At 48.8% G+C, this 25897-nt stretch overlaps 1 protein-coding gene and 1 pseudogene across 2 annotated transcripts; one reads left to right on the top strand and one right to left on the bottom strand.

The window, feature by feature from the left end:
- Nucleotides 1-845: 845 nt before the first annotated feature.
- On the bottom strand, nt 846-8353 carry LOC132082423 (uncharacterized). Of its 2 annotated transcripts, none has more exons than XM_059486685.1 (2): nt 8107-8353; nt 846-3051 (listed from the first exon to the last, which is right to left on the bottom strand). In XM_059486685.1, exons 1-2 carry the CDS (start codon nt 8125-8127, stop codon nt 2161-2163), a joined length of 912 nt encoding a protein of 303 aa, XP_059342668.1. In that variant the 5' UTR covers nt 8128-8353; the 3' UTR covers nt 846-2160. The 2 variants fall into 2 exon arrangements, with proteins under 2 accessions (XP_059342668.1, XP_059342669.1); XM_059486686.1 differs by having other exon boundaries at nt 8110-8353.
- A 4443-nt stretch (nt 8354-12796) lies between these two features.
- Nucleotides 12797-25401, top strand: LOC132082425 (serine/threonine-protein kinase PAK 3-like; annotated as a pseudogene).
- The last annotated feature ends 496 nt before the right edge of the window (nt 25402-25897 follow it).

The following is a 25897-nucleotide window of genomic DNA, read 5'->3' as shown; positions in this document are numbered from 1 at the left end:
ATTCCCAGAGAAGGAACGAGAGACGCTGGGGAAGTGTTGCCGTGCAACAAATTGTGAATTTGTTAAGCATTAACAGGCAGTGCTTAGTCGTACCTTCTCTCACACCAATGGTTAATGTGTGCCAGTGGATGTCTAAGTCTTGAGAATAAAGACAGTGGGCCTACTGAGGAGGTAGCTGCAATGCATTCAAGGAGAAGAAGGCTCTTAACCATGGAAGGAGAATTTGAGGAACGGGATGTTCACCACATGACCACCAGAGACCCTCAAGAGACCCCTACTCTAAATGTCAGTAATTTTGGGGAAGTGATTCAAACATGTCAAATACTTTGTGAGAATGTTTAGCCTGTGAGTTTGAGCAAAGTAATGAATAAAAGTAATGAAAGTAATGTCTTAGTTCCATGGATGCTAACACGTGGGTGTGCATGTTTTAGGGAAGTGATTCCTCACACATCCAGTACTGAAATAAAGTAATGCCTCTTTTCTCACACTGAGCTGGCAGTGTGGATTGGGCCCTGCTCGGTAACTTTCATTTTGGTCATTTCTATTGAAGCATAAAGAATGGTTGAAATGAAATCTTTTGCAGCTGTTTCCCTTTGGTTTACCGGTTTGAGGATTAAAATTCTGTGCTGCAGGTGTCCCGGATGTGTGCAGAGCAGTGCAGTCTCAGAAACCCCTTGGTTTTTCTGACAACTTGTCATGCCTTGTTCCCAGGTGTGCCCAGCTGTGGCAGGAGAAGGAGCCCGCAGCACAGCTGTTGCCTTCAAGGCGTGGCGACCTTGTTCTTAGTCCGGCACAGTGGCCCAAACCACAGGGTCACTCGGTCCATATGCTCCTGACACCAAACGTGGTGGACAGCAAATGGTGTTTATTGAGGGGTCACACGGGTTTTTATAGCTTGGGCAGTCAGTGTCATTTCCTTCTGCTCACGTCCAGCTGGGTGTGGCCAGGTACGGGGCAAAGGTCTGACTGCGGGGGGGGGGGAGATGTCCTGACTGACCGTACAGCCTGATTTCTTCCGCACACAGATCCCTGACTGTCCACATTTCCCCCCTCCCTCATGATTAGTAAAAATCGTATAAAATTATAAAATGTAGAGGTTACAAAATTTCATGGGTTAGTAAAATTAGTATAAAACTGTAAGTGTGTTAGTAACTGGCATGCCTTAAAGTAATTGTCGGCGCTCAACAAACATAATGTTACCGTTTCTAAACACTTTTTGTTAAATAGCACCAGTTTGTTTAATATGCAAAGCCCGAAGTTTAGGGTTAGTAAGATTATAGTGAGTGGGCCTATTAGGGTAGAAATCAGGGTGGTGAGCCATGGGGACCGGTTGAACCACGACTCGAACCAGCCCTGTTAAGCTTCTCTGTCCATTTTTCTTAGGTTTAGTCGGTTTCTCAGTTCGGCCATGGAGTCTGATGACTCCGGTGTGGTCCGCATAAAAGCAGCATTCCTCTTTCAAGGTGGCACAAAGGCCTCCTTGCTGCATGAACAAAAGGTCCAGTCCTCTCCTGTTTTGGAGGACAACCTCTGAGAGCGAGGAAAGGGATTTTTCTAGGGAAGAAATGGATTTCTTGATCCTCTGCAAGTCCTCGTCGACAGTCATCTGCAGTTGTGCCAGTCCTTGATGTTGTGTTGCAAGGGCCAAGATGCCTGTGGCAGTGCCGGTAGTTCCTAAACCAAGGAGCATTGCGATGGTGATGCCTGTTATCACTTCTCGTTTGTGGAGCCGGTCGGGTTCCTCAAACAAGCGGTACACCTCTTCTTCCTGGCGATACAGGACTCTGGGGACAATTAAAACTTGGACACAAAAGTCAGTAGAATGATCAAATTTGTCAAGGAGTACACATGGGCTTACCCCGGTTCATTGACTGACCCACATTCCCAATGCAGCTGGGATCACCCACTGGAACTTCCCTTAAGTTTGACGAATTCCTGGCAGACGTCGCCCATCTGCTTTGCCAAGGTTGCATTGCCAAAGCATTTGCCTTGGCCCGTAACCTGACTTAGGGTAATGCCTCTCCGGGGGGTGTCCCATCTGCATTGGCGTGGATTGTCTGACTTTGAGAAGATGAATAGGAGATTTAGGGCAACACCTTTGTAAAAAGGGGGTTGTGCATCATAGCATAACCAGCATGACTCTGTGAGGTTCGGGTTGGACTAGTTTAACGATAAGAAGGTAGCATTTAACACGCTTAAGAATGGATTGGAGAGGGTTGGTTTGGCTAAGAGATCGGATGGGGAGGTAAGTTTTAGCATCTGTGTTTTGTGGCTAGAACTACCATTAGCTGCGATCCCCTTCGTGGGTCTACTCATTGCTAGAATCGGATTAGGTCCGACTGATTGGGATATTGGAGGTGGGAATCTGATAATTTGTATGTTCGCCCAGATGCGGTGAGAGAGATAAACAAACGCTGTCCACACTTTGCCCGTGGCCCAGCCATCATGGGTTGGCTGCAGGATTGTCATTACATAGCCTATGCAGGTGTGCTGTTTCCTGCCTTGGGGCATAATCGCATACCCATCCATACCAAATTTCGGTTCGAGACAGCCGTGGGGAGTATACTTGATTTGCAGGAACTTATCAGGCTGTTGTGGTTTCCATCCATTGCCTGTCACAATAGTTTCACACCCCCAATATCCACAATATCCATACCCCGGGTAATTACAGTAACTTTTTCCTGAGTTGGAAGCAGGGCACCAGTAGGTCTGAAATAATGTCGTCTCCTCAAATTTGGGGTGCCCTGTATGCGAGGGAAAAATGTCTTTTAGCCTGAGCTTGAAAGATGGGGTGTCGGATGTAACAATTTCTTTGATGACCCCCTCACCTGAGAGATGGCATAGAACCCACCTGAATGGCTGGTGAGGGTAATGTTTTGTGTCTGCCGGTCCTCCACCTGCTAACCCTAGAAACAAGATCACACAGAGATACCGTTGCTGCTTTGGTTTTGATGGTGAGGGCTTCTCAGGTGATGTCAGGTTGCTCGGTGGTCTCTCTCTCTTTCCTGGTAGTGGGGCGCATGGGTTGCGGGGGCGTCCGATGATCCAGTCCTGCAAACAAAGTCTAACAATGAGTTTCACTCTGAAGGTCTGGTTTAATAGATTTGAGTGGACACCATTTAATGTCCCCATCCTTTTTAACAGCCGTATACCCCCGCCCCGTGAGCACTAGTCTCTAACCTTGTTCCCACTCCCCTAGTTCATTTTTGATCACAACCCATGGGCCTTTCTCTAATGCTCAAGTGGCCCAGTGTCTCTGGGCAGGACTGTTTGTTTCATTCCCCCTAGGGAATTGATTTAACACTAGCAGCACGGTTGCCAGTATGCGCGCCTGGTCACTCAGGGGAATGGCATTGGTGAAGCCTTCCGTCTTTGCTAGTACTTCCAGTTTAGTTTTCAGAATCTGGTTTGCTCTTTCGACGATGGCTTGTCCGGTGCTGTTGTATGGGATGCCATGTACCAAGGCGATGTTCCATTTTGAGACGAATGCTTGGACCATCTTTGAGGTGAAATTTGACCCATTGTCTGTTTTGATTTGTTTTGGAACTCCAAGCCATGCCATGGCTGTTAGCCAATATTGGATGGTCGCTTTGGAATCGGTCTTGAGATGCTGTGGGCCACGATCATACCGCTGTACGTATCTACGGTAACTGCAAGCCACACTCGGGGTCTCAACAGCTGGCATTGTGTAAAGTCTGTTTGCCATATTTCTGAGGCTTTGAGGCCTCTGGGGTTGATGCCACTTGACCACAGCGGTGACTTCTGGCAGTGGGGGCACGTGGCGATGACGTGCTTTGTGTCCGCGGTAGAAATCCCCCACTTTTTCGCAAGCGCTTTAGCTCCAATGTGAAAGGAATTTGTGCAACTGACGAGCTTCTTTCAGTGTCCATACGCCTTTTGTGGCAGTGTCAGCCTTGTCGTTGCCAATTTGGTAGAATCCTTTGCTCAGGTCATGGCTGTTGATGTGGATGACTGATATGGTGCCTTTCCGTGAATAGAGTGCTTCGTCCAGCATTGTTGCCACTGTGGACACTGACACACCTGATCCAGACATGGCTAGGCAGAGCTTGGCCACAAATATGGAGTCAGTCACAATGTTAAGGTGTTCTTCTGGGAACAGTCTGCACGCTAGCACTACGGCTGCTGCTTCAAGCTGTTGGACCAAAAGCATGGAGTTGGTTGTCTTGACACACTGCCACTGTTCTCTTGACTGCCATACTGCCGCTGCGGTGGAGGTCTGCGATGATGCATCCGTGAAGACGGTTGGTCCTGCCTGCGGCTGGTCGATTACCTTTGGTGGGAGGTCAATGTCGATGACCGTGAGCAGCCGAGTCTAAGGGAGTTTTGCCGCGTAGCGAATCTCTCCTCCAAAGCCTGCAAGGACCATGGCTAGATATTCAGATATTTTTGTTGACTGTGCGGAGAGCTGTTTGCGGAACAACAAGTATATCTTGGAAGGTTTGATGCCCAGATGTCTTAGGTTGAGTTTCCTGCCTTTCATCATGAGGCTGCTGAGGCACTCGGCTCTCGGGGAAAAGGCACGTGACGGTTTCCCCAAGACCACCCATAGTATCAGTTGGGCTTTGTCAGGGGGTCCTTGGGCTAAGGCTCCCACTCCCCCCTTTTTTGTGAAGTGGACATACAGATCCACTGGTGCATTTGAATCCCATCTAGTGAGCATGCTCACTGACATCTGGCGTTCAATGAAGTTGAGCGAGCTTATCGCTTCCAGTGTCAGGGTTTTCTGCTCCCATGGGTTCTTTCCTTTCAAGAAGTCATTTAGAGGGTCCATGACCTCGGGAGGAATCAGGATGATGTTGTGGAGCCACAGTAAGGACCCTACCAGCTGCTGCACGTTGTGGAGCGTCTTGATGTCTCGGTGGATTTTCATCTGGGGAGGAGTTATGTAGGAGCTTGTGATTCCCACTCCTAGGAAGGTCACACACGGTCCCTTTTTTATTTTCGCACTCGCTATCTCGAAGCCATTTGTCTTTAAGGTCTTGGAGATGGTTGATACCAGCTGGTCTACTTGTCTCGTGGATGGTGCGGTGATCAGGATGATGGCAGAGCAATCTGGTGCTAGTGCTCAGTCCAATGTGATCTGGCAGATGGTGGGGGAGTTGACCAATTCTTGGGGTAACATTCTCCACTGGAAGCATAGGTTGGGCCGCAGGCTGTTCGGAAAGACGATGGAAAAAGCGAACTGCTCCTTGTTGTCTTCATGCAGGGGAATAGAAAAGAAGCAGTCTTTGATGTCGAGCACTGCACAGGGTAGTCCTTTCGGTATCATCGAGTTCATGGGCAGTAAAGTTTGTATGGGGCCCATAGGCTGGATTCTCTTGTTCACTTCCCGCAGGTCGTGCAGGAGACGAAAGCCTTCCCCAGACCATTTTGGTATTACGAAGATCAGGGTGTTCCATGGGCTCGTGGAGGGTTCTATATGATTCTTGTGTAACTCACGGCCAACTAGCTCAAGGAGACCAGTCATTTGAGGCTTGGACAAGGGCCACTGCTCGATCCACACCGGATCGACTGATTTCCAAGTCAGCTTGATGGGCAATGGCGGGCATGCGACAGTGGCCCTTAGAAAAAATTTGTCACCCTAACGTCCAGTAGGGCTAGGGCATCCCTCCCCAATAAGAGTGGGCAATCCAACATAACATATGTAGTGAGGGTGAGAGTTCTTCCTGGTCCTCTCTCGGTGCAGAGGGTAATTGCTACTGGTTGGGTGCTTTTGTGGGCTCAGGACAGCCCTCCGACTCCGCCCACCATGGGGGCTTCTTCTAGCTTCCATGGTAGAGGCCAGTGTATGTGTGGGATGACGGTGACATCTGATCCTGTGTCCATCCAAAAGGGAAGGCAGATGGCCGAGTTGTCGGAACTGTTGTGGAGATGACACACTGCCCACAAGATCAGTGGGTGCCTGCCCACCTTCGCAGCGAAGGCCACCCATGGGTCTTGTTCCCATGCTTTCATGGCCAAAGCCACCCAGGGGCCTCGCCCCCAGGGAGCTGTTCTTGGTATTCCTGAGGTGCAGATGGGTTTGATTGAGCCATTGGTTGGACGACGAAGTTGGTCATTTCTTGAGGGGGTCGTGGGCATGGAAGCCCTGTGCCCCATTGAGGGTTGCTGTAGCTGGGCCGCTTCATGTTCCAGGTGGGAGGAGGCTGGGTATGGCCCGGCTGCCCCCTCCCCTTCCCGTTTCCCTGAGGCTTGGATCCACATTCCTTAGCTAAATGCCCCTTCCTTCCACATGCCCAGCATGGTCCCCTAAGTTTCCCCTGGTGTGGTGGAGCAGCTGCTGGTGGGTGTCCTGACTGGGGGCAGTTTACTGCCATGTGGCCTGCCTGGCCACACTTAAAGCATGCCATCACACTGGTTATTGCAGTGTGAACTGCTGCTTGGATGGGAGCTAGGTGTTCTTCCTTTGCAACATGTCTGATCATGGCAGCAACACTGGACCCAGGTGGCAGTGATCTTAAAATATCCTTGGTGGCTGAGTTGCATTGCTGGCGTAGGAATTCTGCCAGCACGGGACCCTTCGCCTCTGAGGGTGATGCGGAGGAATCTAATGCTGTCTGAAGGCGGTCCACAAACTGAGTGAAGCTCTCACTCTCACTCTGCTTTATAGTTGACCATGGCAATGGTCTGGCTATTACTTTGGAAGCAACACAGATGGCTTCTCGGGCAGCACAGGTTGTTGTCATAACCTCATGGGCCCGCAGGCCCTCAGCCTGTGCCTGCGGGTGATCATAGTGGGGTCTGTGCCCATTAGCCTCTGTATGCTGGAGCCGTGCAGTGGATGGTCAGCTCCTGTTACTAAGGCTAGCTGCTTTACACAATTGTCCTCCCATTCCTGTTTAAAAATGATCATCCCCGCCCCATCGAAAATCAGCCCGCAAGTCTGTTTGATATCAAAGGGAAGCGTATCATCGCCTCCAAAAACACTGTCAATGAGTGAGGAAACCATGGCAGAATTAATCCCCCTGTCTGCAATCGCTTTAATAATTGCTTGCATGTCTTTCGGGTTTACCGGGGAGTAGGTTCTTTGGTTTCCGCCTGCCCCCCCCACACGGACTGGGAAAACCAGTGTGGCAGATGGAGCCCACTCCGCACAAGCCATTTTTATTTTCCCCCAGTCTGTAAGCGGGGTTCGATCTTTCTCTGATATCCCCTTAACCCACGCAGGAGCGCTGCAGCTAGTGATCTTGTATGCCGCTGCTCCCTTTTTGTTAAAGTCCGAGTCAGTGTCAGAATCCTCCGAGCACCTTCCGAGCCCGTCCCAGCTCGAGTCAGAGTCGGAGCCGGAAGTCGACTGGCCGGACATTTCCAGGCTGCTCAGCCGTTTTCTTGGGCTCCAATCCCGCCCCTTCTTACGGGGGTGGGGCCGTTCCCTCCCCCTGGGCTCCTCCCGCCTCCTGCTGGGGGAGGTCCTTGCCCTCTAAGGACCTAATTTAAATTGAGCGCTCTGATTGGTCTTAAGCTCCTTCTCGGGGGCTGCCCCTCCTCCCTGCTCACCCAGGCTTGCGCTGTTCAGCGAGCCTTCTGCATTTTCACTCCTCGTGTCACCCTTCCAGCCCTGGTCACGTGCCCCGGCGCCATTTTCAAGCGCATATGGCGGGGGTGCGTTTTTATCAACCGCTTTGGGGTCCGATATTATGCCAGCATTCCGCGCCTCCTCTGCTAGCTCCTGCCAAAACATCTGCACGCTTTATCCCCCTCCGATGGTGAGTCGGTTTGCTGAGGGGGTTGCGGCGTTTGCGCCTCCGCATGCCTGACCAGGTCAAAGTCCTCCGCGGTTTGCATCGCTGCCCCTACCCCCAACTGCAGCGTGGCTAATAAACAAGTTCGTGTGGCTTTCCAGGTTTCTTGCTCTTGCTGAGCTTTTTGCAGAGCCTGGATAACTCTGCCCCACAATTTGAGGGCTTTCCCTGAGCCTGAGGACATGGTTTCCTCAGCCAGAGCCTTTGTGCAATTATCCCAAATCTCTGGATGGAGAAATTCTACTGGGCTTTCTATAGCCCCAAGCTTAATCAGTCTCGGTATTGCAAGACATAAATCTTTAAGCTTACACTCAGTACCCCACTGCGCGTGAATCTGACTTACAACCTTCGCGATAGCGTCCATGCTCCTCGTTGGTCCGGGGGCGTCCTCCCCGCTGCACTAGGCCAGCTGTGCAGCCGCCGGTCCCTCGTCCAGGCGATCCCCGAACCCCGGACGGTGATCGTGTCCCGGGTTTTTGGCACCAGATGCCTTCAAAGGTGTGGCGACCTGGTTCTTAGTCCGGCACGGTGGCCCAAACAACAGGGTCACTCAGTCCATATGCTCCTGACACCAACGTGGTGGACAGCAAATGGTGTTTATTGAGGGGTCACACGGGTTTTTATAGCTTGGGCAGTCAGTGTAATTTCTTTCTGCTCACGTCTGGGTGCGGCAGGTGTGGGGCAAAGGTCTGACTGCGGGGGGGGGGGGGGGGGGATGTCCTGACTGACTGTACAGCCCGATTTCTTCCGCACGCAGATCCCTGACTCTGCACACACAGTGGGCACCGTGCCCTGCCCAGACGGGGCTCTCTGGCAGGGAGCAGCAGCAGCTGCCTTGGCTTCCCCTGGCACACAGAAGCCTCTGGAAATCAGCACCGCCAGTGGCGTTCCCAGCTTGGAGCAGCTGCTGCTGGCGGGCAGATGCTGCCAGTTCAACTGCTGCCAAAGGGGAAGAGAGGCAGAGATGTACACCCACCGGAGCCCTGGCCATGTCCAATAAAGGTGCAAATATGTGGGGAGATTTGTTAGGAAGGACTTCAGCTGTGATGCCAACAGTGGCTTCTCCCCTGGTTCTGTGTGTTCTAGACTAGTAATGCAATGGTTGGGTCTGACAATTAAGAAGTAGATGTTATATGGATGTTCAAATGTAGTGATGGTATTGTAATATATCCTCCCATAGTCTTCTTTCCCGTCCCCCTTGTAACAGCCTGGGTAGTCAGGGCATTTGGGGAGGGCTGGCTTGTGACCAGCAGGCAGGGTGTAACAACACCCGACCTCCAGTCAAGATGCAAGAAAGTAATCTCCACCAATGGACAGCAGAGAAAGAGTTGACTGACAAAACTTTGGGAGGGGCTAAGGGTATAAAAGGCAGAGCATCCTTTGTAGATGAGCACATGGTTGCTAGTCACAGAGACTCCCAATGCTGCAATTTTTCCTTATTCTGTCCTTTGTTAAGGTTTACTAAACCTTTAAAATTTTAAAAGTGAGAGTGATTTCTCACATCTGCAATGCTGTGGGCCATTTTCTTGTCTGGTTTCCTTTTCTTGTGTCCCATCTGAGTGCTCAGTTGGGGTACAGGCTGTAGGTGCTTGGGGCACTCTTGGTGTTCCTCTTGGATCCCCTGAACAACAGGGTTTGGCCCATGAAAGGAATTTGTGCTGCTTTGTGACAGAGAAGAACTTCCCAGGCTCTTTTGTCTTTGCTGTAGGGAAGGTTGGTTATTGCTTTGCATAAATTCACAGACTAACATGCTTTGTGATGCTTTGCTTTGTCATACTTTGCTTTGTGATGTCAGGGCATGGTTGCCACCTTGTCATAGTGACATCAGAAGGTTGCCTTGGTGCACGGAAGGCCTGAGTGTCAGAGCAGCCCTAGTGCTTGCTGAGATCAGGAGAACTTTCCTGGTTGGCGCCTTTGTGAGTGGATAGCTGCCCACTGACACGAGCCTTGTGTTTTCTCGTGTTGTGACGAACACCAACAACACTGCTACCACACTTCACCATCTGGCCACGGCAGCTTTTGCTGCTTATGGTGTAACCTGGCTTTTATATGTCTTCCTGCGCTTTCTTGGTGGCTGAATTTCTGATTTTGCAAGAGAAAGAGCATTAGGATGCCTCTGCTTTGGTAAAGCTCCTGTCAAGAGGTCCAGCTAAAAAGGGGGTGTCTGTAGCCACAGGGGCAGCATTTGCAGGGGAACCTGCAGGGCCTCCGTTCCCTCCACAGGAGAGTCTGTGGCAGCAGTCTGTCATTTCCTCAGTTTGCTGGGACAAGCAAGACACCTTTGAAAATGTAGACTGGCAGAGCTTCTTGGAAGGCCTTCTAAAAACTCTGCAGTTGTTCCCAGAATTCAGAGAAAGCTTATTTCTTTCTGCAGTTTCTCCTGAAAGGATTTGACTGTCTAACTTGAGCTTTTGACAAGTGCTAAAGTAGTGATTCCCTTTGCAAGGAAATGCAAACTCTAAAGCAGTGAGTGTCTGCCACAACTCAGGGGGATTTTAGGGAAGCTTTTCTGAGCAACTGTTTCAAGCAAGTTAATGAGAATTGGTGTGTGCAACTGATTAAAAAAAAAAAAAAAAGACCCAAAGGAGAGAATTTTAAAAGCTGTTTTATGTCTTTGGTAGAACAGGAGCATTGAGTGTTAAAGAAGAATTTGCATTTTCTTGGTCATGTTTGTATTCATTTACTGGCTAAACAGGCCAAAGTGTAGGCACAAGCAAGAATATTGTCCTGATCCCTTGCTGGCTGTGTGAATGAAATGTGTGTCCTGGAGGGATGTTGTGAAATGGGAAATCATCTCTGTTTGGGTTGACTTGTTCTGTGGGATTCAGAGGCCCAGGACATGTTTTCTGACAGCATCTGATTCATTTTCCCTTCCCACTACAGGTCACCTGAAGTGTGTATTCAGCAGTGCTGGAGATCCTGAGGTGAGTGAGAAAGGACCTTCAGGCAGACTTCCATAGATCCCTGCCTTGGATCCATAGAGCCAATGCTCAGCACGAGGGCTGTTTCCCTGCCAAACATCCCTTCACTGCATCCAAGTGCTTTAGACACTGGAGTAGGTAACACTTTCATATTTTGTTTGTTTATTTGTTTGGTTGTTTGCTAGAAGGAGAAGCCTTGTGTAATTTCTCCTTCTCCAGGGAGCAAGGGAGCTTTTTCTCAATCTTTCCTGCCCTTTTCCAGCACTGGCAGAAACACATCACTTTCAGGGTAACAGCTCACGTGTCTTTTGGCTGCCCAGGGAAGCAGTGTGTGTTGTGTCTGGGAATTGAGCAGGAAATCAATGCCCTTGCATTCCAGCTGGTGCTCAGAGATTAGAGGAGCTGGGTGGGGCTGGGCTGCATTTCTGATTCCAGCCACTTTAGCACCATCAGTGTGGTCGAGTCCAAGAGAAGAACTTGCCCGAGCACAGATGCACAAAGAGAGCCGTTCCCAGTGCAATGCTCTGGGTCTGACAGCATTCCATAAGGACCCACACATGCTCCAGATTCCCCAAGAGTGTGGGTTACTGAAGCAACAGGAGAGCAAGTTCAGGATGGCTGCTGATCAGGGCACTGCTACCGAGTGTTGATGTGTGTAGCGACAGAAAGGATAGTATTGATTCATGGTGACCCCCATGTGGCAAATAATGTGCTTTGACTCTATGATTTAGAAGGTTAAACAAATGCTTTCTTAGGCTATGTTCTATTACACTAGTACTATATTCAAACTATACTAAAGAGATATGATACTAAAAAGCTACTAAAGAAAAACTCGTGACTGTCTCCAGACAGTCACAACACAGCTTTTATCTAATTAGCTAATCAAGCCAAACAACTATCACTAAAATCCAATTAACAAATCACTTTCAGTAAACAATCACTATAACGCATTCTACATGTACTCTACATGTACTAAACAACAAGGACAGCCAGTAGAGATAATCATTGTTTTCTCTTATTTAAGTTTCTGACTACCTTCCCTTTAAAAAAACCTAGGAGAGACAATTATATATCTCTCTGTTCAAAGAATGTAAATACCACAGTACAGTAAAGAGAGATTGTAAAAGTGAGATCTCTCTATCTATCTATCCATTTGAATCTTCCTGGCTCTGCTCCAAAGCAGTGGAAGATGCAAAGCTCACCTAAAGGCATCCCTTCAGGAGAGGACTAGAGACAAGTTCCATTGACTGATCCTGAGCAGACAGAGATGTTTCCCCTCCAGAGATGGTTGTTTTTTCCCCTCATGTTTTCCTCCTCCAGCCTCTTGTGCCCTGAAGCCTTCTTTTTATCCTTTAAATTTTTGCATGTTCTAAGGGAGTGGAACTATCCCATGCTGTAGCTGGGGTCTGGTGACTTTGCTCATACATGAATTACATGACACATGGTTTCCTTCACTGGCAACCCCAGGGCTGTGTAAGTGCATTCGTTAATGGGGCCTTATGAGAAACTCTGTTACTGCTGGTCAGAATTCTCAGTTGACAAAAGAGGGAGAAGAAACACCTTGGTCCTCCTCCATATGCTGAGATGGCCATAGAGGTTCTCTGACTTCCATCAGAGATCTTTGCATGCATCCTTATCTCCTGAATGACCCGGTTTTCTAACAAGAGTGTAGATGTCAGGGAGGAGGAATGCTGGTGCAGGCCTGAAGAGAACGTGAACTCCAGAAGTGTCTCTCACAAGGAGTGAGCTCACCCAGGAAGCCACCTGCAGTGCCAGGATGGAGCTGTGGCACAGGGCAGGGAGTCAGCCACTACTGAAAGACAAACAGGACATGGCAGAAGCAGAGGGAGGCCCTCACCAGACCCTTGAGAAATGCCACACCTTCCCTGTCAGCTGCCTGAGAGGCTGCTGGAGCTTCAGTCCCAGATGGCCCCAGATTGTAGGGCCAGGGTCACTTTGGAATCTGTGCCTCCCCTCGGGCAGAGAACGACCCAGGAGAGCAGCAGCACAGTGCTTTGGGAACGTGTGAGCCCAGCAGTCTGTGAGTCTTGGCCCACAAAGGGCGTATGGGAAGTTGAAACCCATCTTCCCTTGCTTTCTGTGCAGGTGCTTCTAGAGAAAGAGCAGGAGCACACTGCCTCATCTGAGATGCCATGCCAGACTCAGGGAGAGCTGTTCCCTGCCCGAGAGCAGGAAGAGCAGCTCAGGCAGCAGGTGGAAGAGCCACAGGAGAATGGCCAGGTAAGCCTGACTGGCCAGGGCACAGAGGGAAGGGCAGGAAGAGGGGCATAAACCAGAGCTCTTGGGTCTGAGGAGGCCAGGAGTCCAGAAGGCACTGAAAGCACAGAGCCTTGGAATCTGCAGAGATCAGCACCAGGACAGGATGGTTACAGTGCAAACAGAGCTGGGTAGGGGAGAAGAAAGAAGGGGCTGAATACATGGGATTTTGAGGCTAAAAGAGGGAAAAGCTGGGCTTGATGGCAGCTCTCAGTCCCTTGCTCTGCTTTTGTGTGCACAGAACATCAAGGCAGAGCCACAAGCAGAGCTGCCTGAAGCTCAGAGTGCCATCATGGCAGCGAAGAGGAGGAATGAAGACATCCAAGAGAAAAAGAATCTCCCTATGCAGAGGGCCAATCAACAAAAACAGGTGAATGAAGGAATGGCAGCCACTCCACTCATGAAAGAGAGTCCTTTTCATTGTTGTTTACAGAAAATTGACAAACAGATACAGGCACAGCTGCAGGAAACTGAGGCTAGGATCAAGGCAAGGAAGAAGAGGCTAGACAAAAAAATTAAAATCATCGAGAAAATTAATCGCCTCCTTCAGGAGCAAAAGGCTCTGGAAAAGCAAGTGAGCAAAATAGCAATATTTCACTGCAGTCACCCAAGGGGTGGTTTCTGCCCTCCTTGCCTTTCCAGTGCAGAGCAGCAGTGGGGTGGGTGATGCCTCTGAGTGCCATCCTGATGAGGCTTCTGTCAGAGCTGCTCTCAAGGACATTTCCTGCTCTGCTGCATCTCAGCTGATGCTCTAGACAGTGGCACTACTCCTTTGGCCATTTAGCCAGCAGTCATCCAAATGAACTCCTGCTGACTTCTTCCAGGTGACCTTGTTTCTTGAGGTGTTTTTGCAGGTGAACATGGTCACTCACATAGACTTGGAATACGAGCTACAAGCTGTCTGTATCTCTTGTGAATAATCTGCTCCTGTCCTTTTCTTTACTTTCTTTCCAGTTGATGACTCCTGGCTGATGGGGACAAGCTGTAGTCTCTGACTGCTTTGTTCTGTTTGACTGGAGGTGGAAGTGTCGCCATCCTACCTGGCAGCCTGCAGAGAGTTCCAGCAAATGACGGGCAACCAAGAGCCCCGAGGCTGGCATGAGGTCCAGGAACTGAACCATCCAGAGATGCTGCAGGATAAGCACGTCCCGAGAAAGGCGCAGAAAAACAGAATTTCATGGCAGGAGGTAGAACATTAGAATGAGGAGCTGCAAATGTATCTGCAGACCTGGGAGGGGGAAAGGAGTCTTTGGGAGGAAGTGGAGCGGTTGTTGCTGCAGACATCCTTTAGAACAAGAAACTGGCTATGAACTCAAGTAAAACCAGCCTTTGGTTTTGACCATTTGGTTTCACAAGTGGACATCCAAAGCAATCCAGTTGAAGAGCTCTGCATGTGGCTGACAGCAGCTTCCTGAGGGCTTGCATTTCAAATGGCAATCTCTCTTGCATTTCAGGGCAATCTCTGCCACACCTTCCTGACATCAACTCATTTCTTGTCTCAGATCTACACTGACTCTGACACTGAAGCTGCTGCAGCAGCAGCAGTGCCGTCCCAAGGAGCCTTTGCTCCCCAGCTGAAGAAGTGGAGCCTGAGCCCTTGGTTCACCTCCCGTGCTGACCCAGCTGCTGCTCAGCAACAGGAGACGGTGGGTGACTCCCTGGAGCAACAGAGTACGTCTGGTATCTTTCTTATATGAGGGACAGTGTGTTGTGTACACGTGTCAGCGTAGATGTACCAAAGGGTTCTGCTCAGTTTAGTGTCACAGAAGTGCTGGCAGTGCTCTGAGTCAGCAAGAGAGAGCTCTGGCTGTTCCTGCTGTCTCTGAGGGCAGCTTAGACTGGCTGGAGTTTGCCTGGGCTTCCCTCTCTGCCGAAGGCAGAAGCAGGGATTGTTCTTGGATCATCAGAAGGTTGTGACTGCTTGAGTCCTGGCCACTGGCAAAAGCCCTGATGAGATCAGTCTCTAGGAGAACACATCCAGCCCTTTGTGATTCTGCAGCACAACCCAATGAATCTGCTTCTTGCCCTTAACAGCTGCCAGTGCTGTGCCCTCAGATAAGATCTGGTAGGGTTGAGAAGAGAGCCCAGTGGATTCTGTGTCTACCATCACCAATTGGGACAAAAAGGGCACTGATCTGTGCCTCTTGGTGGCTGATCTCATCAGCCCATCCTATTGTGTCCTGAATAGGGGCAACAGCTTGTCCGGGGCTCAGGCTCACTCTGGCTTCTTCCCATCAGTGCCTGTCAGTGCTCATGCTTGGGCTTTGCCAGCCTTGTTGTGGTCGCTGCCCTGCCCGAGGGCTGTGGGAATGCAGAGGCTGGAGCCTTCCTTAGCTGGGAGGGTCCCGCTGCTGCCCGGCTGCTGCAGCGCGGAGCTGCCTGAGGCAGCAGCCCCTTCTCTGGGCCAGCTTCTGTGTCGCATGGCATGGACTCACAAGAGGGTCAGCATCTCCTCTGGGCAGTTCTCTGTGTCACAGGGATGCCTGAGGAGCACTGCTGTCCTCTGTGCCTGTGCCCACTGTGCCAAGTTGGGAAGATGGGGACATGTGTGGTGCCGAGAGGGCGAGTGCAATGGGAGCGACTGATCCACGCTGTCAGGGTGAAGAGAAGCGGCGTGGTTCTTCACGCGGGGCACGGGCAAGGGCGTCTTTGAGCTCAGCCTGCTCCTAAAGGGTGAGGGTCCTGATGCTGAAAGCCCCATGGGGATTGGTTCTAGCATGAGCTGCTCTGGTTTACAAACACAGAGGCATTCTTCTGGTAAGCTGCTGCAAGGTGGAAAAGATGGGAACACTTGGCAATATTTCTCCTGTTCTGAATTTGACATCTGTTCAGAAGAATTGATTCTAGATATCCAGGTGCATTTAATCTTAGCAAGTAGGAAACCTTTTCTAAATCTCACTGTGATTATTCCCAAGAAAACAAAGGCACTGTTAGTTCCAGCTCTCCTTAATGTTTCTAGATGACAAACTTACTTGCCTTGGTAGGTATTCTCTTCTGGTCTCAGTCTCCTCTGAATGTATCTCCCTGTGCTTCCCTGCGTGTCTGCTGTCAAGAGGTCTCTCCCTTCAAAAGATGCTACAAATCAGTCTCTGTGCCAGCCACTTGTGCTGTGGACCTGTTGTTCTTTTCTTTTTGTTCCAGTTGCTGTTCCTGTTGTTATTAGCCAGCTGTCCACCAAGGGAGGGCTCAGAGCCCCAGACAGTGGGGCTGCCTTTTGTATCTCCTAGAAGGTAGGATCTCTGCTTTTAAGTGAACATCTTGCATTTTGTTTCCCTCAGGGAGAATAGTGAAGATGGAAAATCCTATTCTAAAATACATTGAACTGGAAAATATTGGCAGTGGGTGAGTCCAAGTAATGTTAATTGTACAAAACTACGCATCAGGTGTTTTGCTGGTGGAATAGGTATCAAGTGTAGAGTCAGACAAGCTGCAAATGTGTTCAGGCACTGGGCTTAGATTGTCAGTGCTGATCAGAATTTCTAAGTGTGCTCAGAAGGCATTGTCAAAGACATCTCCATGCTTCCAGTGTCCTGCAGGTCTTAGGCATTTACAGCACAGATCACCTGTGTGGGCTGGCTTTCACTGCAAGATGTAAATGGCTTCTCCTTTCTCTGTTTTTCCTTTGTTTCTAGGACTTTTGGAGATGTTTATAGAGCACTCGACACTGCCACAGGAGGAGAGGTAAATGTCAACAGCCCCTGCAGACTCTGCTGCTCTCAAGGGCTTTCCCCTCTGGTGTGAGCGGTGGCTGGAGCTTTGGGCAGAGCTGTGCTGAAAAGGCACAAGAAGCACAGACTGGTGCCAGCCCACAGAACACATTTGGGACTTTGTCCTCCTCAGCTGCCGGAAGGAAGGCACGGAGGGCAGCGGTTCCTTTCAGAGAAGGACGCGCTCATGCGCTCTCCATTGCTAAAACAAAGGTGGTGCCTTTGAGCACCTCACTGCTCTTTGGGGCTACAGCTTCAGAGTCCTGAATTCTCATTTCTGGCTGCCAGCAAATCCATCTGAAAGTTACTGGTAGTTCCTTAGCCACCTGCAGTGCTGCACTTGGGAACTGCACATAGGGAGAGATCTGCAAGGCGTCCCTGAAAGCCCTAAGCCCTGCCCATATCACAACATGTATGCACAGAGTATTAAGGCATGGATTCCTTCTTCTGAGTCCCAAACAAAGCAGCAGAGAGTGTGGTCAGAGGTTTGTGGGTGATAACTGAGACACTGCTATTACCCAGTGTTCAAGGCAAAATGTCAGTGGCCCCACGTGTCCTGTAACTGGCTCCCAAGGGAGCAGAGAAATGGGCTGTTGGAATGTCAGTTCCTAATTACTGCAGTGCCTAATCACAAGGTAGTTTGGCACAGCTCAGCTGTGTCATTGCAAAATCACTCACTCCACATGCCTTGTGGTCTTGTGCCACCGACCTCTCAAGTTACTAATTTTCAATGTCATTTTAGGTGGCCATAAAGAAAATACACCTTCAAGGACTGAGGAAGAAGGAACTAAAAGTCAACGAACTCATGGTCATGAAGGTGAATAGAAATCCCAACCTGGTCAACTGTCTAGACAGGTGAATTGTGCTTTTGTCCCATGAATGTTTGTTCATATAGTGCAAACATGCAAGGTAAAATCCCACTTTGGTCACTGGCAGAAAATAGAGCTGTAATTATTGGCTAATTAATATTGCACTTTTCATCTCCAGTGGATGGGAAGAGATTGCATTTTGTCTGCATGAGTCTTCACTGGCACATGGTATTTGAAAATTGTTCAAAAACCCGGATTAGTTGTGTCTTACTAAATTAATGATCTCTATATTCACAGCCACCACTTTGTTTTGGAGCTTGATTTTTTTAAAGTGTCTTCTTACAGCCAGGTAAACTAACAAGGATTTCCCTTGGATTGTTGCCACTGTTTTCCATTGCTATGCATGCCAGAAAGACTAGGTGCTTTTTTCCAGAAACACTGTGCGTGACAGGTTTTTATCTGGGCTGTTACTAAACTGCACATTTTTCTTGCTGCCTGTGGTGGTTTGACCAGGTGGTTTGACCATCTAAGACATCTCATTTTCGCAGCTGTGCCCTTCTCCTTGAGACTGCACAGATGGCAAACAATGCACAGCCAAGAGGGAATGTTTATTCCTTTATTTTGTCTTCGTCTCAAAGGGATCTGAAAAGAAGAATCAACCCATCTTTTCCAAACAGCAATCTAGCCATTTACATTCATCTCCCTGCCCTTGTTTCCTTCTTTCAGCTACCTTGTGGGTGAGGAACTCTCCCTGGTTATGGAGTACATGGATGGAAGCACTTTAAGCGATGCCATCAGCAAGACCTGTCGGAAGAAGAGATGGCAGCCATCAGTCAGGAGGTCAGCAATCCCATCTGTGTTTCCAAGGGCTTGGGCAGGATTGTCTGGGAAACAGGAGCTCAGAGCTGGAGTGATTTCCTGGGCAAAGCTTTGTTTCTGTGTTGCTGGTATGCTATGGGCAAGTAAAAGCATCTCAAGTGAAAGGCCTGCCAGTGCCCCTGCACTCCCTGTACTCAGTGCCAGTACTCTTATCTCCTGCTGTTGTATTCTCACTCTGTCTCTTGTATTTGTATTTGCTGTTCTCCACCTTGCCTCTCTAAATGTTTGCCTGGAGTCTGTCTTCACTGCATTCCTTGTCTGTAAAAGCAAAGGTGCTGGTGGCAGGATTTGAAATGATCAGCAAAGAAAAAAGACTGACTTCCCACAGTCCTCAGCTAAAAAGGATAGTAGTGCAGCCAAAATGCTCTTTGCTTCCAGAAAGTAACTGGTGTGATACTTCCAAGTCTGTGCTGAGGGCAGCAAGAAAATCTTTCTCAGGCAGCCTCCCACCCAAAAGTGATCCGCTTCACACCAAAGGGAGGGACTTTTCCTTTCTTGACAAAACCCCACCTTTGTCCTCTGCATGGAAAAAGCACGTCCACTGCAGTAGGAGTCATCCTGGCTGGTTTGCAGGGGACAGCCTACAACAGCAGGTGCTGTTGCTCTTTCAAAAGCTGATGCGCCTTTACTTAGAAAGGTCCTGCTCTGCAAGTGTTGGAGCAGCAAGCTCTTCCTCTCAGTGGCCATTACTGTCCCGCCATTACTCCCCATTCCCCTGGAGAGGGAATGTTTTAGATTCTTTGTTTCCTTTCTTGTGTGATGAAATCACATCACTCATTTTTGCCCTCCTCTCTCTGTTTTCTCTCTCAGTGCCTGCAAGGACTGGATTTTCTTCATTCAAACCATGTTATCCACCAAGATGTAAAGAGCACCAACATCCTTCTCAAAACCAACGTCTCTGTCAAGCTGGGTCAGTATATCCTTGGTCAGGTGCAGCGTTCCAGGGATGTGGGTGTGGGGCTGCTTGGAGTGACAGCCAGCTCCCCAAAAATGGTGCTGGTGGCAGTGCAGGGACCCGTGCTGCGAGCTGAGGGCACAGTTGCAACGTGCACAGAGATATAAGGAACCACAAGTAGTCAAGAGTGGCCTTGCCCTGTGTGTGTCCCTTCCAGACAGAAGGAGCTACAATCTAAAGCTTCAGGGGAATGGAGTCCACTGCTGTGAGCAGCGTTAAGAAACCTGGGATTTTTTGGAAGTGGTGAATTCCATACTCCCTTGGCTAAAGCCCCAAGGAAATCGAGCATGGACAGTTCTCCAGGAAATTCAACAGCACATCCTTAGCCTGAGAGTGGGGAATTATTTTGCTTGGTTTCCTAATTGGAGCTGGCTTTCACAGTTTGTTGTTTTCTCCACAGCTGACTTTGGCCTCTTTGCTCAGCTCAGCCCTGAGCGGGGCAGACGGAGCTCCGTGGCCGGTGCTGCTGGGTGGCTGGCGCCTGAAGTGGTGACAGGTCAACCATATGGCCCCAAAGTGGACATATGGTCTTTGGGAATCGTGGGCATCGAAATGGTGGAATGAGAAGTTCCTTGCTGGAATGCAACTCCTGTCTTGGTGAGGTGCAAATACTCACTGATCCCACTGTCTTTCACACCTGTCCCATGTTCTGTGTGCCATTGGACAAAATCCCATTGCCATCTGCTGGCACCACTTCCACCAAGGTCTCCTTCTAAAAATGCCCCTGCAACACATCAGCATCTGCTGTAGCTTTGGTTGTATCAGAAAGGGAAGTGGCAGTTCAGAAACCTAACCAGTTCAGAAACCTGCCATTTTGGCCTCCAGCCATGCCTGACATTTCTCACTTGTTTTTTGACCAATGTTGGAACTCTGTTTCTGAAGGACAAGAATTTTTCAGTGAAGAGGGTAGACGTGTGATAAACATCCTGAGAAATTGATGTTAAACCTTCCCAGTTTCAATTTTATAGAAAACATAAGAAAAAAAGGAAAAAGAAAAGTAAACAAAAAAGAAAAAGATAAAAAACCCTACTACCAAAGCAATGTCCAAGCAGTTCTGCTTGCTTTGTCATTTTTTAAACACAGCTCTTCTCTTCCATTCTGTAGCATCTTTTCCAAATCCTGTGGGTCTTCGAAACTTTCAGGCTTTCAATCATCTGTACATTGTTCAGTCATGTGTGTGTGTGGCCTGTATAAGTGTAGGATGTGTTTTTCTCCGACTGCAGTTAGAATTGTTTGCCAAACTCTTGGCTGTTTTTGGTACTTTAACAAGTTGATGAGCTTGCAGGCAGGTGCCTGGGCTGGGATCCAGCATGGGCAGTTGACACTGGTGCTGTGTTTCTTTACCAAAGGAGCAGGGCCATCCCTGGCCTGCACAGTTCTAATGACAGGGAGGGCTCCAGCTCCCCACCATGGCCAGTGGCTGAGCTCAGCTGAGAGTCAGGATAAAACCCTCTTTGTCACCTCTGGTGATGTGGGAAAAGGACAGAAAGCCACATAAATTACTTGTACACAAGGGGAGTGCGTTGCCATTTCTGGATTTGGAATTCTCCTTTGGGTTAAAGAGGATAATAGCAAAGTCTCTTTGGTCACCATCTATTTCAGTGACACAAGCACAGAGTTATCATGACAGTGGTGGGCATTTTTATGGACACTTCAAGGCCTCTTGCCATTGTTATTTTTGTCTATTTGAGATGGATTCTTCAAGTTGAGGTTTGAATAGTTCCAAGTCGGTGTCTTATGTTTCTAAATACCATCTTGCGAAAGCAGAATGAGTTCTCTCCATCTGACTTGTCAGCATGTTAGAGCTTGGTTCCACATGAACCACACTGGATCAGCCAATGTCTTGCCAATCTACACTGTAATTCCTTGGCCTGAGGAGTATCAGAAAGACCTGCTGAGCTCCATGGACACTGTCAGCTGCATGGAAGGGAGCATCCTTTGCCTTGCTGAAGAGACTGAAGCTCAGCTTAGGTTAGATGCTCTTGAGCAGGAGAAAGGCTGGAATCGTCAGGTGTTTCCAGAGGCCTGCGTGCCCAGAGGGACTGAGTTCTGGGGAGCAGCTGGATGTTTCTGCACATCATGGAAGGGGATTGCCAGACAGCTCAAGCCTCACCACAGGCAAACACTCCCCAGCTCTTCTCAGGCAACATTTGCTTTGGGTTTCAAGTTGTTCCCGCTTGTCTGTCTGTGAAGATGCCCCTAAAACCACAAGGCAAGCCTCTCAGAACTGGTGTTACATTTCCAGAAATGAAAAAAGAAGCCCAAACACAAGAAAGTTTCTAAGGCACTGGTTTTTAGAGAGGAACTTAACCCCCTGTGCAGTTTCTTCTCACTGGGAAACATGCCTGAAACCTGGGCATGAGGGTGTAAAGGCCACAGAGTCTCTTCCGCTTCTTGTGCAGTGCTGCTGAAGCACTCAGTGACCGTGTTTCTCTCCTAGCCCAAGCCACATTCTGCATGTCACCAAGCCAGATCCATGTGATGTGGAGAGCCTGCCAAAACCTCCCATTTGTTTCCTGACACTTTCTGGGATGGGCTACCATTCATGCATTGACTTGAGTAGCCAAATGAGTAGAGGGTGACCATAGGGATGGCACCTCTCCTTCTGATTTGACCATGAAAAGTTTTTCTTTTCCATGTAAGGAAAGCAGAAATTTTCAGACTGCTGAGAGACAGCGCTGCAGGTGGCTCCTGTGTGTCCAAGCAGGTGTTTTCATCCCAGTACATTTGTACATGCATCTTAATGTGTCTGTGTTGAAGATGAGATTCCAAATGTTTGTTTCCTTACCCGAGGAATACCCGGTGGATTTCCTTTCCTTCCTTCCAATTCCCATTGTTTTCAAGAACAAAGCAAAAAGTTTGATGAGTTTTGTTTTATGGCAGCTGTGCTTAAGGGACCAAGAAGCACTGCAGAGATACTTTTCATGTACTAACCCTTGGATACAGTAGAGTTAGTATAGCAAAGTCCTTCCAAAAAGCCTCTCAAGCTGGTATGAATCCTCAGGGAAGGAAATGTTCTTGTGCTGATGTAGTTCCCACTAACTAGGTCAGTCAATGAAATCAGCTGCCAAGGCAAGATCTGTGGGATGTTGGAAAGGCCGTGGCTGCATCAGGGTTTGGGTTTTTCTTGGTAACGGAAAGTCATCTCTGGGTCTCTGCCAGGGCAGAAACTGCCACTGCAGAGTGGAGCTAAACCAATGGGATCTGGGAGAACAGTGACAGATGGGAAAGAAGCAGGTGGAGCCTGGTGTCTCCTTTTTCCCCAGCCTCAACTCCTGATAGCCACAGGAGGAAGACAAAAGCTGCAGCAGCCCAACCTGTTTTCATCTTGCCTGCGTGACTTCCTGAGCTGCTGCCTGCAGACAGACGAGGAGCAGCGCTGGTCTGCCAAGGAGCTCCTGCAGATAAAATGTGAAGGGGCTGCAGGTGAAACAGGCTCTGAGGGATGGGCTCCTCCTCCACTCAAGTCCAAGGCATCAAATGAGCTCCTTTCCTCCTCACCTCCACTCTTGGTGCTCTTCAAATGAAAATGGTGAGGAATCCTAGACTGGGCTGGGCTGGCAGGGCCCTGTAAATGTCCTGTGGTGCAAGTGTCCTGCAACGAGCAGGGATATCTTCAAAGAGATCAGGTTGCTCAGAGCCCTTTGCCACTGGAGCCGGAATGGTTGCAGGGATGGGGCACCTACAAGCTCTTAGGGCAACCTGTGACACGGTGGCACCATGCTCTGAGTAAACAAGCTCTTCCTTAGACCTACTCTGATTAGATGCCCTTTGTGTTTAAAAATATTTGTCCGTATCCTATTGTAACTGGCCCTGTTAAAAAAGATGTCCCCCACTTTCTTCAAAGCCACTCTGAAGTCTTGGAAAGTGGCAATGAAGTCTCCCAGGGACCTGTTCTTCACAAAACTGAATAACTCCAGCTCCCTCTGCATTTCCTGAGAGGAGAGGTGCTCTGTCGTCTGACTGCTTCTGTAGCCCTCTTTTGTAATTTCGTGAAGTGTTCAGTTTTATCTAATGGCAAAAGAATTGAAGTAGAGCAATGCGGGTTACAGAGACATGAAATGGTGGTGGAGGAACCCAAGGAAGCCAGTCCCAGCTGAGCAGTCAGAGATTTGGCTGTGGGCAGGAGGGGCTGTGGGGGGCTCACTGTGAGCCTCTGAGGGGCCCTGGTTGGTGCCCCCCAGCCCACCCTCAGAGGTTTCTGCCACGCAAACAGGGACAGCTGGGAGGGACTTGTCCCAGCCCCATCTGCTGCCTGGCACGCTCAAGCAGACGGGAACTGTGCCAGGGTTACTGCCAGGTTGTGTGGCAGAGAGGGAACTGCAGGGCCCAGTGCCACTGGGCTGGCCCTGCTGGGAAGGAAGGTGCCATCCAGCACACGAGGGGCAGGGCATGGAAAGGCAGACACTGCTTTCTGTCCCTGTGGGAATCAGCACAGTGCCTGTCTTTCAAAGGCAGGGACCTATGTGAGCCCTTGGAGTTTCCTGAAAGGAAGAAAACCCAGGGACAGAAAGCACCATTTCTAGAGCGCTGGCAGGGCAAAAATCCCAAAAAGATAAAGAAACCTGAATAAGTGGATGAGTGGGATTCTGGGCCAGGTTTGCCTGTGATGACAGGGTCCTGCACATGACTGCTGTGTAGCAGATGGTCCCACTGCTCCTCTTTCTGGGTCTTTCTAGGACCCAGAGCAATCCTGATTGAGCCTGTGAAGTACTGACGTTGGAAAGTAATGGTTCACTGTTCTTTGTCTTTTTGTTTTTTGGTTTTTTTTTTTTTTTTTGGTTCATTTGTTTTGTTTTGGTTTTTGGGTTTTGTTTTTTTGTTTTGTTTTTGTATTTGTTTTTTGTATTTGTTTTGTTTTTGTTTTTTTTTTTTTTTTTGTGAACCGCATCCATTTGTAACATCAGCTGAGGCTGCATACACCCTGGCACCTCTCATCATCTCAGTGAAGAGGAGGATGGAGAAGCAAACAGTGCTATAATCATATCAGGACGATTTTCTCCATAGCCATCTTAGAGTAGAATTGTAGAATAGGACTTTAGAGTAGGATTTAGAGTAGGATTATGTGGAGAAAAGACAAACGACTCTGCACAATTCCATGTGAATCAAGGAGAAGCCATTTATTGTGCTTCTAAACATGGTTTATAATTGCTTCCTATCCTATAGGTCTTTATAGTCATGCATTGTTTGGTTGGTTGCTGCACTTTGTCCACACATCTCTTGACAGATAGCTCTATTTTGTCCTGAGGCAAGCACGCATCTTTTTCTTAATCTAATTGGTAGATGCTGTAAGGGTCATTTTATTTGGGTTGCTACCCCTTTCTCTGTCAAAAACTCTTCTGCTTCTTCTTTCTGCTCACAACATCACCTTTTTATCCACAAAGTTGAATGCAGCTTTATTAAAAACCTGACATAGTTCTAGAAGGTTAGTTAGTTTAGTTAGCTCCAGAAAGTTAGGCTGGTTCATTTAGTGCCTGTCCATTTTTCTGTAAATACCACCCTACAGGATTATAGAGTAGGACTGTAAATAAATAAAGTTTCTGAAACTTTAACTTATCTGGAAGAATCCTTTCTTTCTTACCCTGTGAACAAGCTGAGCATTTCCTTCTGAGTTGTCAGCTGTCTCTTAAAGGTGCAAATGGCCTCTTTGATGTTGTGAAAAGTACATATTACAGGACAGACGCTTCACAGATATTAAAAGAATATATATATATATACATATATAAAAAAATATATACATATATACACAAATATATATATATATAATTAATATACTATATATGTTATGTTGTCTTATTTAGCAGTACTGTATTTTTTTAAGTAGTGTGGTACTTTGTGGTGCGATGCCATGGTTTGCCTCAGATACCCCAGGTTCCTCCCTGATAATTCCCTGCCAGGTGTGTCAGTCATCCCTCCTTTCCACACCCTGACCCCTGCTGAGCGCTGTCTGTCAATCCTGGCATTCCAGAAGGGCGGCGAGTGATTGGCAGAATTCAAAAGATGCCCTCCCCTCCTGGAAGGACATTGGGCCAACCAGGTGTCCTCTGTCCCTTGAGACTTCCCCCCCTGTACCTGGTTGGTGGTCCCCCGTGTTCCTTCCCTGTCCCTCTCCCCTGGGTAAAAGGGTGAGCAAACCATGCGTTTGGGAGTTCTCCTGGAGCCCTTGCTGGATTCAGAGGCCTGTGGGCCAGGAATAAAACTCTGTATCGAAACCCTCCATCAGAACCGACTCCTTTCCTTCACCTCGCCTTAAAGCTTCTCCACCAAAGGTAAACCTGAGCTCCTGCATGCCCAGTCTTGCCTCCAAGCGCCCAGCTGCAGCATCCAGCTAGCCAAAAGTGTTTCTGGGGTAAAATTCCACAGTTGCCGCTATTTGGTCAGGCAGCAAAGGCCAGACAAGCTCATGTACGTCCCGTCTGGCTATATTGGTAATTATTTCAGTGGTAAATATAGTTTTGGGTTATACATTATGTAAAATAGAAACTATGCGATGTAAGATACTTTTTTTAATTTGCTCAAGAAAGGGATGGGATAATGAAGAAATTCTTTGCCCAGAGATAACATCAACAGGACACCTAAAGCCCCA

This window comes from Ammospiza nelsoni, chromosome 20 (assembly GCF_027579445.1).
Source record: "Ammospiza nelsoni isolate bAmmNel1 chromosome 20, bAmmNel1.pri, whole genome shotgun sequence".
NCBI classification, from domain to species: domain Eukaryota; kingdom Metazoa; phylum Chordata; class Aves; order Passeriformes; family Passerellidae; genus Ammospiza; species Ammospiza nelsoni.
Note: the sequence above shows the minus strand (reverse complement) of the source record. Positions and strands in the feature narration are given on the sequence as shown.